The sequence below is a fragment of the Heteronotia binoei genome, unplaced genomic scaffold, assembly GCF_032191835.1.
Source record: "Heteronotia binoei isolate CCM8104 ecotype False Entrance Well unplaced genomic scaffold, APGP_CSIRO_Hbin_v1 ptg000860l, whole genome shotgun sequence".
Lineage (NCBI taxonomy): Eukaryota > Metazoa > Chordata > Lepidosauria > Squamata > Gekkonidae > Heteronotia > Heteronotia binoei.
This window is the reverse complement of record NW_026800113.1, coordinates 589,928-605,321: the sequence shown is the minus strand read 5'-3', so window position 1 is coordinate 605,321 and position 15,394 is coordinate 589,928. Positions and strand designations below refer to the sequence as shown.

General features: G+C 51.8%; 1 protein-coding gene across 1 annotated transcript in view; it reads left to right on the top strand.

The window, feature by feature from the left end:
* Positions 1 to 3,144, top strand: part of LOC132590836 (short transient receptor potential channel 2-like) — a 37,803-nt gene extending 34,659 nt beyond the window's left edge. Inside the window, exons 13-14 of the mRNA XM_060263768.1 lie at positions 134 to 266; positions 2,786 to 3,144. Coding sequence (XP_060119751.1) covers positions 134 to 266; positions 2,786 to 3,144 — 492 coding nt within the window. The remainder of the gene's footprint in view (positions 1 to 133; positions 267 to 2,785) is intronic.
* Positions 3,145 to 15,394: the final 12,250 nt, after the last annotated feature.

The following is a 15,394-nucleotide window of genomic DNA, read 5'->3' as shown; positions in this document are numbered from 1 at the left end:
AGAGCTCTCTCAGCCCACCCACCTCACGGGGTGTCTGTTGTCAGGGGAGAAGATGTAGGAGATTGTAAGCTGCTCTGAATCTCTGATTCAGGGAGAAGGGCGGGGTATAAATCTGCAGTCTTCTTCTTCTCAGACGAACCCTTCGCTGGAAGACGGGGGGCTACGTAGCGAGAGCCGCGTCTCTTACCGGCGGCAGGTGCTGAAGGCGTTGGTTCAGCGGTACATCGACACAGCCAGACGGGAGTTTGAAGAGAGCAGGAGGAAAGGTAGGTGGGGAGTTTGGAACAAGTGAGGGGAGTCGGGGGGGGGCTTTCCTTTGTTCCCACAGCCTGTGAGAGTCCCCCTCCTGGCCTTTCTGGCTCCCTGTTTCCCCTGCTCCTCCATCTTCCTCTCCTCTTTCCCACAGTCCTTTGTGTCTACCACCCATCTCTGCCCTGGCTCCCTCTAAGCTGAGTTAGTGTGAGCTAGCTCAGTTTTTTCGCCTCCAGCTCACACTTTTTTGTCCCAGCTCAGGCAAAACGGCCCCAGAGCCAGAGCTAACTAATTTACACAGTCCTCTGTTCTGATGTGCTCCATCCCTGACATGGGTTTTCCACCTCAATGAGGGCTCACTTTGGTTTGAGCCTAAGATGCAAACTACAGACTCCTGTGGCCTCAATTGGCAGGAAAGGAAGCGTTTAACCCTTCCGCCTCCAGTCGCTGATTGAATCCAGCTTTCCTACTTTGTTCAGAGCATTTTGAAGGACCAAATGCTTTTTTAAGAGGACTCATCTTTTTTTTTCTTTTAAAATGCTAATAGTAGAGAAGGGGATCTGGCTTCGAAGAGCAAAACCCAGTGGGAGGAAATTGGCTAAACTCTGACCGATTTCGATTTCGCATTAGGCTTGTTTAGGGTGAAGAGCCCTTTTGCTTGCGGCGCTTCTCTCTGTTTTTGCACAAGCTGCCCTAGAGCGGCGAGTTCATGTGACGCTTTCCCCCAGCGAGTGAGATCCTCTTGCAAGCAGTTTCTGCTTGCCGCGGGAAACTGGTGTGCCAACTCACAACTCCCGGGCAGCTGGTGCGAGAGCAGAAGCGCCGGGGGCAAAAGGCCTCTCCACCCGGAACAAGCCCTAGTGCAAAATTGGTCCCCCTCTCTCTTCTATGCACAGTCCTGATGAAAACAGAGGATGCACAAATCTAGAAATCATAGAACCATAGAATCACAGAGTTGGAAGGGACCTCCAGGGTCATCTAGTCCAACCCCCTGCACAATGCAGGAAACCCACAAACGCCTCCCCTAAATTTACAGGATCCTCATTGCTGTCAAATGGCCCTCTAGCCTCCATTTAAAAACCTCCAAGGAAGGAGAGCCCACCACCTCCTGAGGAAGCCTGTTCATAGAATCCTAGAGTTGGAAGGGACCTCCAGGGCCATCTAGTCCAACCCCCTGCACAATGCAGGAAACCCACAAACACCTCCCCCTAAATTCACAGGATCCTCATTGCTGTCAGATGGTCATCTAGCCTCTGTTGACAAACCTCCAAGGAAGGAGAGCCCAAGGAAGAATTCACTGTAGCAGAGTGAATTCCATCCACTTTCTTTTTTTCTTGGTGACTGTTGTACAGTAGATGGAGCACACAGAGGATGAAAGGACAGACCCTGCAACCTACAAAGAAAATTTGCTTGGATTGCTAATCTAGCTAGGTTGTGTGCCTGGCCCAGAATGATTTCATTTATTTATTCATTCATTCATTTAGAAGAAGAATTGCAGATTTATATCCTGCCTTTCTCTCTGAATCAGAGTCTCAGTCTCACAATCTCCTATATCTTCTCCCCCCACAACAGACATCCTGTGAGTTGGGTGGGGCTGAGAGAGCTCTGACAGAAGCTGCCCTTTCAAGGACAACTCCTGAGATAGCTATGGCTGACCCAAGAACATTCCAGCAGCTGCAAGTGGAGGAGTGGGGAATCAAACCTGGTTCTCCCTTATAAGAATCCGCGCACTTAATCACTACACCAAGCTGTCTCTCAATTTAATTCATTGGTACCCCCACCTTTCTACCCAGTGGGCACCCAAAGCGATTTACATCCTTCTCCTCTCCTCCATCCTGTCCTCGCAACAACCTTGTGAGGTAGGGTAGCCCGAGAGAGTGGGACTGGCCCAGTAGGTTTCCAAGGCACCAAGCAGGACTCGAACCCATGCCTCCCAGCCACTAAGGCACTCTTAACTACTATTCCACACTGGCTCACCAAGCCCTTCCACCTCCCAAGGCCCAGGTGGAATCCTGCACCCCCAAGGGTCGTTTTGAGGAAACATAGGTGGTGGAGCTCATTAGCATAGCTCATTAGCATATGCCGCCTCCCCCCCAGGCAAAAGCAACCTGATGCAAGAAAGGAGAGCCCTGGGCAAGCGAGGCCTGCTTGGGCTGGCTAGAGATCCTGCCAGCCCAAGCAGGCCTCGCTCACCTGGGACTCCCCTTGGCTGCCGCCCCCCAGTCAAAAGGCCAGCAAGCCACCCACCACCCAAAATCACATAAGAAGTGGAGAAAGGGTGGCGTGGGCTTCTCCGGGGGTTCATGAGGGTTGCTGGGGGTGTGGCAAAGCCCCTGGTGGTTGGCTGGCTGCCTGCTCTCCTAATCCAAGGATTGTTATGCAGCTGCACCTACTGTTCAATGGACGAGGTAGGTGGGGAGGAGGAGGGGGAACCCTCAGAAAGGTTCAGGAGCTGCACTCCTGTGAGCTCCTGTTGCATCTGTGGCCTGTGCATCCCTAAGGGCACCCCCCTTCTCAACTCTTCTCCCCGCAGACCTGGGCAACCGCCTCACGGAGCTGAACAAGTCGGTGTTGCGCCTCCACTCCGAGATGAAGCACCTGCGGCACACGGTGGCCGCCAACGGCGCCTCTGCTAACCCCCTGGACGGGGCCAGCGTCCTGCGCAAGTACATCATGAAGGTGCGCAACAGCTTCCAGAGTTTTGACAACGACTCGGGCAGCTCTGGCGAGGGCTCTCCTGCGGAGGTGGTCGTGCACCAGAATGGAGCCATCGCCGAAGAAGAGGGGTTGCCCGTCCCACCGGCAGGTGAGTGGGGGGTGGAGGAGAAGCCCCCTGCTGCTGACATGGAGCTGGCCGCTGAAGAGAAGCTGGTGGAGAAGCCGGAGGCTTAAAGCGTTTGAGGAGGAACGAACCGCCTGTTCTTGACAACGCTCTCCCTGCCCCATTTTCGGCTGGTGCTTTCTTAGAAGAAGACCACAGATTTATACCCCGCTTACAATCTCCTTTATCTTCTCCCCCCACAACAGACAGCCTGTGAGGTGGGTGGGGCTGAGAGAGCTCTGACAGAAGCTGCCCTTTCAAGGACAACTCCTACAAGAACTCTGGCTGAACCAAGGCCATTCCAGCAGCTGCAAGGGGAGAAGACCAAAGATTTATATTCTGAATCAGAGTCTCAGAGTGGCTCACAATCTCCTTTATCTTCTCCCCCCACAACAGACACCCTGTGAGGTGGGTGGGGCTGAGAGGGCTCTCATAGCAGCTGCCCTTTCAAGGACAACTCCTGCAAGAGCTATGGCTGACCCAAGACCATTACAGCAGCTGCAAGTAGAGAAGAAGACCAAAGATTAATATCCCACCCTTCTCTCTGAATCAGAGTCTCAGAGCGGCTTACAATCTCCTTTGACTTCCCCCCCACACAACAGACACCCTGGGAGGTGGGTGGGGCTGAGAGAGCTCTGACAGAAGCTGCCCTTTCAAGGACAACTTTGCGAGAGCTATGGCTGACCCGAGGCCATTCCAGCAGCTGCAACTGGAAGAAGACTGCAGATTTATATCCCGCCCTTCTCTCTGAATCAGAGTCTCAGAGTGGCTCACAATCTCCTTTTTCTTCTCCCCCCACAACAGACACCCTGTGAGGTGGGTGGAGCTGAGAGAGCTCTAATAGCAGCTGCCCTTTCAAGGACAACTCCTACAAGAGCTCTGGCTAACCCAAGGCCATTCCAGCAGCTGCAGGTGGAGGAGCGGGGATTCAAACCCGGTTCTAGAGTCCGCGCACTTCACCACTACGCCAAACTGGCTTTTAACTGCTAGCACCTGCCCCATTTTTGACCGGTAGGGCAAAGCTGTTTCTTAAGCCGCCCCCTTTAGTGAAAGAATAAGCAAGAATTCGGCTTCCACAGGACTCCTGGGCAAGAGAGGTGACGTTTTGTGTGTGGTGGGGGATTAATCATTACAGCATTGGAAGGAAAGCATTGGTGGATGGCACTCCCCGTGTCTAGGTCCCCCTGGATGGGCAAGCATAAGGAGGTGATTGTGGACATGTAGGGTTGCCAACTATGGCTGGGGAAGTTCCTGGAGATTTGGGAGGGAGAGCGTCAAGAAAGCGAGGTTTGGGAAAGGGGGGGGGGACCTCAGCAGGGGTACAATGCCACGGAGTAGACCAACCCGAGCCAACATTTTTCCCAGTGGAAGAAGAAGAAGAAGACCGTAGATTTATACCCTGCCCTTCTCTCTGAAACAGAGTCTCAGAGTGGCTTACAACCTCCTGTATCTTCTCCCCCCGCAACAGACACCCTGTGAAGTGGGTGCGGCTGAGAGAGCTCTGACAGCAGCTGCCCTTTCAAGGACAACTCTACCAGAGCTCTGGCTGACCCAAGGCCATTCCAGCAGCTGCAAGTGGAGGAGTGGGGAATCCAACCCAGTTCTCCCAGATAAGAGTCTGCACATTACACCAAACTGGCCCTCTTCCTCCCCCACAACAGACACCCTGTGAGGTGGGTGGGGCTGAGAGGGCACTCCCAGCAGCTGCCCTTTCAAGGACAACCTCTGCCAGAGCTATGGCTGACCCAAGGCCATTCCAGCAGGTGCAAGTGGAGGAATGGGGAATCCAACCCGGTTCTCCCAGAGAAGAGAGCTCTGGCTGACCCAAGGCCATTCCAGCAGCTGCAAGGGGAGGAGTGGGGGATCAAACCCAGTTCTCTACAGATAAGAGAGCTATGGCTGACCCAAAGGCATTCCAGCAGGTGCAAGTGGAGGAGTGGGGAATCAAACCCAGTTCTCCCAGATAAGAGAGCTCTGGCTGACCCAAGGCCATTCCAGCAGCTGCAAGGGGAGGAGGGGGGAATCAAACCTGGTTCTCCCAGATAAGACAGCTCTGACTGACCCAAGGCCATTCCAGCAGCTGCAAGGGGAGGAGTGGGGGATCAAACCCGGTTCTCCCAGATAAGAGAGCTCTGGCTGACCCCAAGCCATTCCAGCAGCTGCAAGGGGAGGAGTGGGGGATCAAACCCGGTTCTCCCAGATAAGAGTCCGCTCACTCAACCACCACACCAAACTGGCTCTCTCAGACATCTAGGACCAAAAATATGCTTTCGTTTCATTGACTAGTTAGCTTGCTGCAATTGGTTGTTGTAATAAGAATCCATCATAATAATGTATCTTGCATTTTGGTTTGAAACTGATATGAGAGACTGTAACTGTAACTTATTTGGTTGTCTATACCATAAAAGAGTTTTTAAAAAAGAAGTGGTTTGAGAAGCAGACACCGAGGCGGCCCTGCAAAGCCACAGACGATGGGGTGGTGCCATTCCTGGCTCAGGTGTGCCCCCTGCCCTTACAAAAGGATCCTGAGGCAGCCCTCCCTCCCCCCCCCATGCAAAATTTGGGTTGGCCCTGGAGGTGAGTCAGGGCCAACTCTGCACCCAGTGAAGAGCCGTCAAACGGAGACCCACGCAGAGAAAAAGCTTAGTCATAGAGTTGGAAGGGACCTCCAGGGTCATCGAGTCCAACCCCCTGCACAATGCAGGAAACCCACAAACACCTCCCCCTAAATTCACAGGATCCTCATTGCTGTCCTATGGCCATCTAGCCTCTGCTTGAAAACCTCCATGGAAGGACAGCCCACCACCTCCTGAGGAAGCCTGTTCCACTGAGGAACTGCTCTGTCAGTCCAATGCAGGATCAGCCTAGAGCATCCCTAGAACCATAGAACTGGAAGCGACCTCCAGGGTCATCTAATCCAACTCCCTGCCCAATGCAGGAAACTCACAGATACCTCCCTCTAAAATCACAGGATCTTCATTGCTGTCAAATAGCGATCTAGCTTCTGCTTAAAAACCTCCAAGGAAGGAGAATCATAGAATCACAGAGTTGGAAGGGACCTCCAGGATCATCTAGCCCAACCCCCTGCACAATGCAGGAAACCCACAAACTCCTCCCCCTAAATTCACAGGATCTTCATTGCTGTCAGATGGCCATCCAGCCTCTGTTGAAAAGCCTCCAAGGAAGGAGAGCCCACCACCTCCCGAGGAGGAAGCCTGTTCCACTGAGGAACTGCTCTAACAGTCAGGAAGTTCTTCCTCATGTTGAGCCGGAAACTCATTTGATTTAATTTCAACCTTCTAGTGCACAGCCACATGCCAGTCTGAGTAGACAATACTGACTGTGATGGACCAAGGAGGGTCTGATTCAGTAGAAGGCAGCTTCAGATGTTCATATGTTCATTAATATAGGAACTAAACAGTTCATGTTATGTAATTTACTCCTCTGGCTTTTTTTCTCTCGCAACATTTAATTATCAAACGAATGTCAAATCTTAAGGAATGCAATAAATATTTTACATGAGTAACTTGTGTTGTTCGGCTTTTAAAAACACTACATAAGGAAAGATGAGAAATCACGGAGGGAAGAGGCGTTTGTGTGCGGACACGGCCCACGTTGCCTGCTCTTGAACCAATAAAGACCCAAAGCTGGAGTCGGCCACCCAACCACAGAGAAGAAGATATTGGATTTACATCCCTCCCTCCACTCCAAAGAGTCTCAGAGCGGCTCACAATCTCCTTTCCCTTCCTCCCCCACAACAGACACCCTGTGAGGTAGATGAAGATATTGGATTTATATCCCGCCTTCCACTCCGAAGAGTCTTAGAGCGGCTCACAATCTCCTTTCCCTTCCTCCCCCACAACAGACACCCTGTGAGGTAGATGAAGATATTGGATTTATATCCTGCCCTCCATTCCGAAGAGTCTCAGAGTGGCTCACAATCTCCTTTACCTTCCTCCCCCACAACAGACACCCTGTGAGGTAGATGAAGATATTGGATTTATATCCCGCCCTCCACTCCGAAGAGTCTTAGAGCGGCTCACAATCTCCTTTCCCTTCCTCCCCCTCAACAGACACCCTGTGAAGTGTGTGGGGCTGAAAGGGCTCTCCCAGAAGCTGCCCTTTCAAGGACAGAGGCTCAGAGCAGCTCACAATCTCCTTTACCTTCCTCCCCCACAACAGACACCCTGTGAGGTAGATGAAGATATTGGATTTATATCCCACCCTCCACTCCGAAGAGTCTCAGAGCGGCTCACAATCTCCTTTCCCTTCCTCCCCCACAACAGACACCCTGTGAGGTAGATGAAGATATTGGATTTATATCCCACCCTCCACTCCGAAGAGTCTCAGAGCGGCTCACAATCTCCTTTCCCTTCCTCCCCCACAACAGACACCCTGTGAGGTAGATGAAGATATTGGATTTATATCCCGCCCTCCACTCCGAAGAGTCTCAGAAAAAGATATTGCATGTATTCCCGCCCTCAGCTCTGAATCTCAGAGACTCAGGGTGGCTTACAATCTTTTTTATCTCCTTCCCCCACAACAGACATCCTGGGAGATGGGTGTGGCTGGAGAGGGCTCTCCCAGCAGCTGCCCTTTCAAGGACAACCTCTGCCAGAGCTATGGCTGACCCAAGGCCATTCCAGCAGTTGCAAGTGGAGGAGCGGGGAATCAAACCCGGTTCTCCCAGATAAGAGTCCGCACACTTAACTACTGCACCAAACTGGCTCTCACAGAAGCTGCCCTTTCAAGGACAATGTGAGGGCTCTGGCTGACCCAAGGCCATTCCAGCAGGTGTAAGCGGAGGAGTTGGGAATCAAACCCGGTTCTCCCAGATAAGAGTCCGCACACTTAACTACTGCACCAAACTGGCTCTCACAGAAGCTGCCCTTTCAAGGACAATGTGAGGGCTCTGGCTGACCCAAGGCCATTCCAGCAGGTGTAAGCGGAGGAGTTGGGAATCAAACCCAGTTCTCCCAGATAAGAGTCCGCACACTTAACCACTACACCAAACTGGCTCTCACAGAAGCTGCCCTTTCAAGGACAATGTGAGGGCTATGGCTGACCCAAGGCCATTCCAGCAGCTGCAAGTGGAGGAGCGGGGAATCAATCCCGGTTCTCCCAGATAAGAGTCCGCACACTTAACCACTACTCCAAACTGGCTCTCCAACTGCTGTTCTCTCTGGGTCAGGTCTCAGGATGCCCAGCATCAGACCATGGCCATACAGCCCGGAAAATCTACAACAACCAATATCTTAGTCATCATAACCTGAGGGGGACCTAGCGTAAAGCAATACCCAGCTTGGAGAGCCTTTCATCTGCTAACTTTGTAAGTCAGTCTCTGTTTTAAAGGAAGGACTCTGGCTGTATTCTCTCTTCCCCTCTTTTGAAACACAATCTCTGTCCCAAACATTCTCAGAGGGCTCTGTCAAGTATAAATAACCCTGGAGCCAGGCAGCAAAGGGCTCTGTGTTTGTGTGTGTGTGTGTGTTGGCTGGGGAAACAAGGTTCTATAAAAAGCAGCTTTTCACCTGTCACTCCCACAGTGCCCCACAGCTGAGAGAAGGCTTTGGGACCAGTCAAGGGGGCCACAGATATCCCCGTGACCCTTGTCTCCTGAGGAGAAAACCAGGTAAAAGTTCCTGCTTCCTTTAACTCCTGTTTTGCTGTTGATTTAACAGCCCTGCTCAGAATTCATTCAAACTGGGGGTGGGGAATGAAGAGGTGAGGTTATCCAACTGGAGATTCGTAGTTCTGCTCGCTGGGCTTACCAGCTCCAAGTTGGGAAATTCCTGGAGATTTGGGGTTGGAGGGCAGGGTTTGCAGAGGGAAAGGACCTCAGCAGGGTCTAAGGCCAAACATCCACTGTCCAAAGCGGCCATTTTCTTCTGGGGAACTGATCTCCGCAGCCTGGAGATTAGTTGTTATTCCAGAAGATCTCCAGCCACTACCAGGACACTGGCAACCGAAGTGCTTGCTAACAGGTTGTTCGGACATGCTCAGAAGAATGATAGAGGTCATGAATTACGGGGAGCCTGACCTGTATGGAGCGGGCTAGTCTGTTCTTGGCACAGCTGGGAAACTAACGGGGTCAGCTGTAGAAGACCACAGAATCATGCGGTCGGGAGGGACTTCCGGTTCGTCTAGTCCAACCCCCTGCAGAAGTTTTGATAGTTTTTAAGGTGCTCCTGGGCGCTGGCTCTTTTCTAAAGGCAGTGAGGAAATCTTGCCCCTGGAACCAGCAATCCCAATGGGTAAACTTCAGGCTTAGTCGTAGGATTTTGAGACGGGGGAATTTCTTCTCTGCTTTTTGTTATGGTGCAAACGCCAGCTTGCCCTAGAGTTGCTCCCCACCCCAACGGACTATTGTTGCCTCCCCTCCCCCCCCAATCCATGTGCCCCGTGGCAGGATGCCACAAAGCAACGTGGTGAACATAAGAGAAGCCATGTTGGATCAGGCCAATGGCCCCTCCAGTCCAACACTCTGTGTCACATAAGAACATAAGAGAAGCCCTGTTGGATCAGGCCAATGGCCCATCCAGTCCAACACTCTGTGTCACATAAGAACATAAGAGAAGCCATGTCGGATCAGGCCAATGGCCCCTCCAGTCCAACACTCTGTGTCACATAAGAACATAAGAAAAGCCCTGTTGGATCAGGCCAATGGCCCCTCCAGTCCAACACTCTGTGTCACATAAGAACATAAGAGAAGCCCTGTTGGATCAGGCCAGTGGCCCCTCCAGTCCAACACTCTGTGTCACATAAGAACATAAGAGAAGCCCTGTTGGATCAGGCCAATGGCCCCTCCAGTCCAACACTCTGTGTCACATAAGAACATAAGAAAAGCCCTGTTGGATCAGGCCAATGGCCCCTCCAGTCCAACACTCTGTGTCACATAAGAACATAAGAGAAGCCCTGTTGGATCAGGCCAGTGGCCCCTCCAGTCCAACACTCTGTGTCACATAAGAACATAAGAGAAGCCCTGTTGGATCAGGCCAGTGGCCCCTCCAGTCCAACACTCTGTGTCACATAAGAACATAAGAGAAGCCCTGTTGGATCAGGCCAATGGCCCCTCCAGTCCAACACTCTGTGTCACAGAACAACATAAGAGAAGCCCTGTTGGATCAGGCCAATGGCCCCTCCAGTCCAACACTCTGTGTCACATAAGAACATAAGAGAAGCCCTGTTGGATCAGGCCAGTGGCCCCTCCAGTCCAACACTCTGTGTCACATAAGAACATAAGAGAAGCCCTGTTGGATCATGGAGTGGCCCCTCCAGTCCAACACTCTGTGTCACAGAACAACATAAGAGAAGCCCTGTTGGATCAGGCCAATGGCCCCACCAGTCCAACACTCTGTGTCACATAAGAACATAAGAGAAGCCATGTTGGATCAGGCCAGTGGCCCTTCCAGTCCAACACTCTGTGTCACACATAAGAATATAAGAGAAGCCCTGTTGGATCAGGCCAGTGGCCCCTCCAGTCCAACATTCTGTGTCACATAAGAACATAAGAGAAGCCCTGTTGGATCAGGCCAATGGCCCCTCCAGTCCAACACTCTGTGTCACATAAGAACATAAGAGAAGCCCTGTTGGATCAGGCCAATGGCCCCTCCAGTCCAACACTCTGTGTCACATAAGAACATAAGAGAAGCCCTGTTGAATCAGGTCAGTGGCCCCTCCAGTCCAACACTCTGTGTCACATAAGAACATAAGAGAAGCCCTGTTGGATCAAGCCAGTGGCCCCTCCAGTCCAACACTCTGTGTAACATGAGAACATAAGAGAAGCCCTGTTGGATCAGGCCAATGGCCCCTCCAGTCCAACACTCTGTGTAACATGAGAACATAAGAGAAGCCCTGTTGGATCAGGCCAATGGCCCCTCCAGTCCAACACTCTGTGTCACAGAAGAACATAAGAGAAGCCCTGTTGGATCAGGCCAGTGGCCCATCCAGTCCAACACTCTGTGTCACATAAGAACATAAGAGAAGCCCTGTTGGATCAGGCCAGTGGCCCCTCCAGTCCAACACTCTGTGTAACATGAGAACATAAGAGAAGCCCTGTTGGATCAGGCCAATGGCCCCTCCAGTCCAACACTCTGTGTCACAGAAGAACATAAGAGAAGCCATGTTGGATCAGGCCAATGGCCCCTCCAGTCCAACACTCTGTGTCACGCATAAGAACATAAGAGAAGCCCTGTTGGATCAGGCCAATGGCCCCTCCAGTCCAACACTCTGTCACACATAAGAACATAAGAGAAGCCATGTCGGATCAGGCCAATGGCCCATCCAGTCCAACACTCTGTGTCACATAAGAACATAAGAGAAGCCCTGTTGGATCAGGCCAATGGCCCCTCCAGTCCAACACTCTGTGTCACATGAGAACATAAGAGAAGCCCTGTTGGATCAGGCCAATGGCCCATCCAGTCCAACACTGTGCGTCACACATAAGAACATAAGAGAAGCCATATTGGATCAGGCCAATGGCCCATCCAGTCGAACACTGTGCGCCACACATAAGAACATAAGAGAAGCCATGTTAGATCAGGCCAATGGCCCATCCAGTCCAACACTCTGTGTCACATAAGAACATAAGAGAAGCCCTGTTGGATCAGGCCAGTGGCCCCTCCAGTCCAACACTCTGTGTAACATGAGAACATAAGAGAAGCCCTGTTGGATCAGGCCAATGGCCCCTCCAGTCCAACACTCTGTGTCACAGAAGAACATAAGAGAAGCCATGTTGGATCAGGCCAATGGCCCCTCCAGTCCAACACTCTGTGTCACGCATAAGAACATAAGAGAAGCCCTGTTGGATCAGGCCAATGGCCCCTCCAGTCCAACACTCTGTCACACATAAGAACATAAGAGAAGCCCTGTTGGATCAGGCCAATGGCCCATCCAGTCCAACACTGTGCGCCACACATAAGAACATAAGAGAAGCCATGTTAGATCAGGCCAATGGCCCATCCAGTCCAACACTGTGCGTCACACATAAGAACATAAGAGAAGCCATATTGGATCAGGCCAATGGCCCATCCAGTCCAACACTCTGTGTCACATAAGAACATAAGAGAAGCCATGTTGGATCAGGCCAATGGCCCCTCCAGTCCAACACTCTGTGTCACGCATAAGAACATAAGAGAAGCCATGTTAGATCAGGCCAATGGCCCATCCAGTCCAACACTGTGCGTCACACATAAGAACATAAGAGAAGCCATATTGGATCAGGCCAATGGCCCATCCAATCCAACACTCTGTGTCACATAAGAACATAAGAGAAGCCATGTTGGGTCAGGACAATGGCCCCTCCAGTCCAACACTCTGTGTCACATAAGAACGTAAGAGAAGCCCTGTTGGATCAGGCCGATGGCTCATTCAGTCCAACACTCTGTGTCACAGAAGAACATAAGAGAAGCCATATTGGATCAGGCCAATGGCCCCTCCAGTCCAACACTCTGTGTCACATAAGAACATAAGAGAAGCCCTGTTGGATCAGGCCAATGGCTCATTCAGTCCAACACTCTGTGTCACAGAAGAACATAAGAGAAGCCAAGTTGGATCAGGGCAGTGGCCCATGCAGTCCAACACTCCCAGACAGAGAGTTCCATCACTTCCCCAGACAGAGAGTTCCATCAATACCCTGTGGCTGAGAGCCACTGATGGACCTCTGCTCTAAAGAATGTAAGAGAAACCATGTTGGATCAGGCTGATGACCCATCCAGTTCAACGCTCTGTGATACACAGTGGTCAAAAAACCAGGTGCCATCAGGAGGTCCACCAGTGTGGCCAGGACACTAGAAGCCCTCCCACTGTTGCCCCCCCCCCCAAGCACCAAGAATACAGAGCATCACTGCCCCAGACATAAGAACATAAGAGAAGCCCTGTTGGATCAGGTCAATGGCCCATCCAGTCCAACACTCTGTCACAGAGTGGCCAAAAAAAAACCCCCAGGTGCCATCAGGAGGTCCACCAGTGGGGCCAGGACACTAGAAGCCCTCCCACTGTTGCTCCCCCCAAGCCCCAAGAATACAGAGCATCACTGCCCCGGACATAAGTACATAAGAGAAGCCATGTTGGAGCAAGCCAGTGACCCATTCCGTCCAACACCCTGTGTCACACAGTGGCCAAAAAACCCAAGTCCCATCAGGAGGTCCATCAGTAGGGTGAGAAGCCCTCCCACTGTGTCCCCCCCCAAACACCAAGAATAGAGAGCATCACTTGCCCAAGACAGAAAGTTCCAACAATATGCTGTGGCTAAGAGCCACTGATGGACCTCTGCTCCAGATGCTGATCCAATCCCCTCTTGAAGTTGTCTACGCCTGTGGAGTCCCTGTGTGGGAATAAACGGAGCTGGTTTGGCTTTTTCACAGGACCGGGCCCTGAAGATGCTGCTTCTTGCAACGGCTCTGGTTCTCCATCTGGTAGGAATATTCCCAGGAGACCACCTGGTACGTAGGGCGTGTGGGACAGTGGTGGTGGTGGAAGAGAGGAGGGCTTGATCCTGAAATCTGAAATTACCCCCCTGCCTGTATTTACGTGACGGGGAAGAACCACAGAGGCATTTCAGCTAGGAAAGCAAGAGCACGGTGTTCAGTAAGAACGATGGTTGTCCCACGGCCTCAGACTTAGTTCAGATCTCTCTCCTGGAACCAGGGGTCATTTCGTAGAAAAAAGAGGTGCCGGAGCTCATGAATACAACCCGTTGGCGTAGCTCATTTGCACATGCCACACAGCCCTACAATCGCCGGAAGGTGTACTAAATTAGATCAGCTCAGCATCTGCCTTTACATGCTTCTTGGATTGGAATCGTCATCATAAACCTGACTCCCATCCAGTGTTCCCTCTAAGCTGAGTTAGTGTGAGCTAGCTCGCAATCTTTTCGCCTCCAGCTCACTAAGGTTGCCAATCCCCAGGTGGGGGCAGGGGATCCCCCGGTTTGGAGGCCCTCCCCCCACTTCAGGGTCATTAGGGAGTGGGAGAGGGAAGGGAAATGTCTACTGAACACGCCATTGCTCCCTGTAGCAACTGATTCCCATAGGGTATAGTAGAGAATTGATCTGCGGGTATCTGGGGTTGGGTGCTGTTTTTTGAGTTAGAGGCACCATATTTGCAGCATAGCATCCAGTGCTTCTCCCCAAAATACCCTCCAAGTTTTAAAAGGAGAGCCAGTTTGGTGTAGTGGTGAAGTGTGCGGACTCTTATCTGGGAGAATCTGGTTTGATTCCCCACTCCTCCACTTGCACCTGTTTGGAATGGCCTTGGGTCAGCCATAGCTCTGGCAGAGGTTGTCCTTGAAAGGGCAGCTGCTGTGAGAGCCCTCTCCAGCCTCTTTCTCAGCTGCTCTTGAAAAGAAAGTGCTGGATAAGATGGACCATTTGTAGGCTCCAGCAGGGCTCTTCGAAGTCTCTTTTTGACTGTTTGCACAACACTTCCTAGACACATGTAGGGGTTGCCAAGCTCCAGGCGGGGCTGGAAGATCTTCCAGAATCACAACTGACCTCCGATGAATAGAGACCAAGGCCCTGGGAGGAAACAGCAGCTTTAGAGGGTTGATGGTATGGCGACACGTTTCTGCTCAGCTCCTTCCAGCCCCAAATTTGACCTGCCACAAGCTACATCCACAGATACGGCTGCCAAGTTCCCCAGCCGGGCGGGGGCTCTCCCATCCTGGAGGTTCCCAACCTACCAGCCCACATTGGGCCAGCGGGGGATACTCCCTGAATGTCACTGATGCAATGATGTCACTCGGAAGTGACATCACCATGCTGGCGAGTCGTGTGCTGGCTGCTCTTGGAGCATCCAGGAAAACTCTATGGTTTTTCTGGACGCTCCAGCAATTTGGGAGAAAAACTCTATGGTACCATAGAGTTTTCCCTCCCAAATTGCTAGAGTTTCCAGGATAACCATAAAGTTTTCCTGGACGCTCCTAGAGCATAAGGTTTTCCTGGATGCTCCTAGAGCAGCCGCGTGTGGCATTGCTGGTACAATGATGTCACTTCTAAGGTGTGGCCTTATATGCAAAGGAATTCCTGCTACAAAAAAAGCCCTGGATTTATGGATCAGGATCTCCCAGCCCTGGGTTGGAAAATCCCTGGAGATTTTAGAGGCAGAGTTTGGGGAGGGCGGGATGGGGAGAAGGGAAGGACCCCAGCCATGGAGTCCACCTTCCAAAGCAACCATTTTCTCCAGGGGGACTGATCTCCTTAGTTTGGAATCAACTGAAATTCTGGGAAATCTCCAGCCATCACCTAGAGACTGGCATCCATATAGCATGGAGCTGTTGCCCTTCCCATCAGGGTTCTCCCCCTTGTGCTGCTCTCTCTTTCA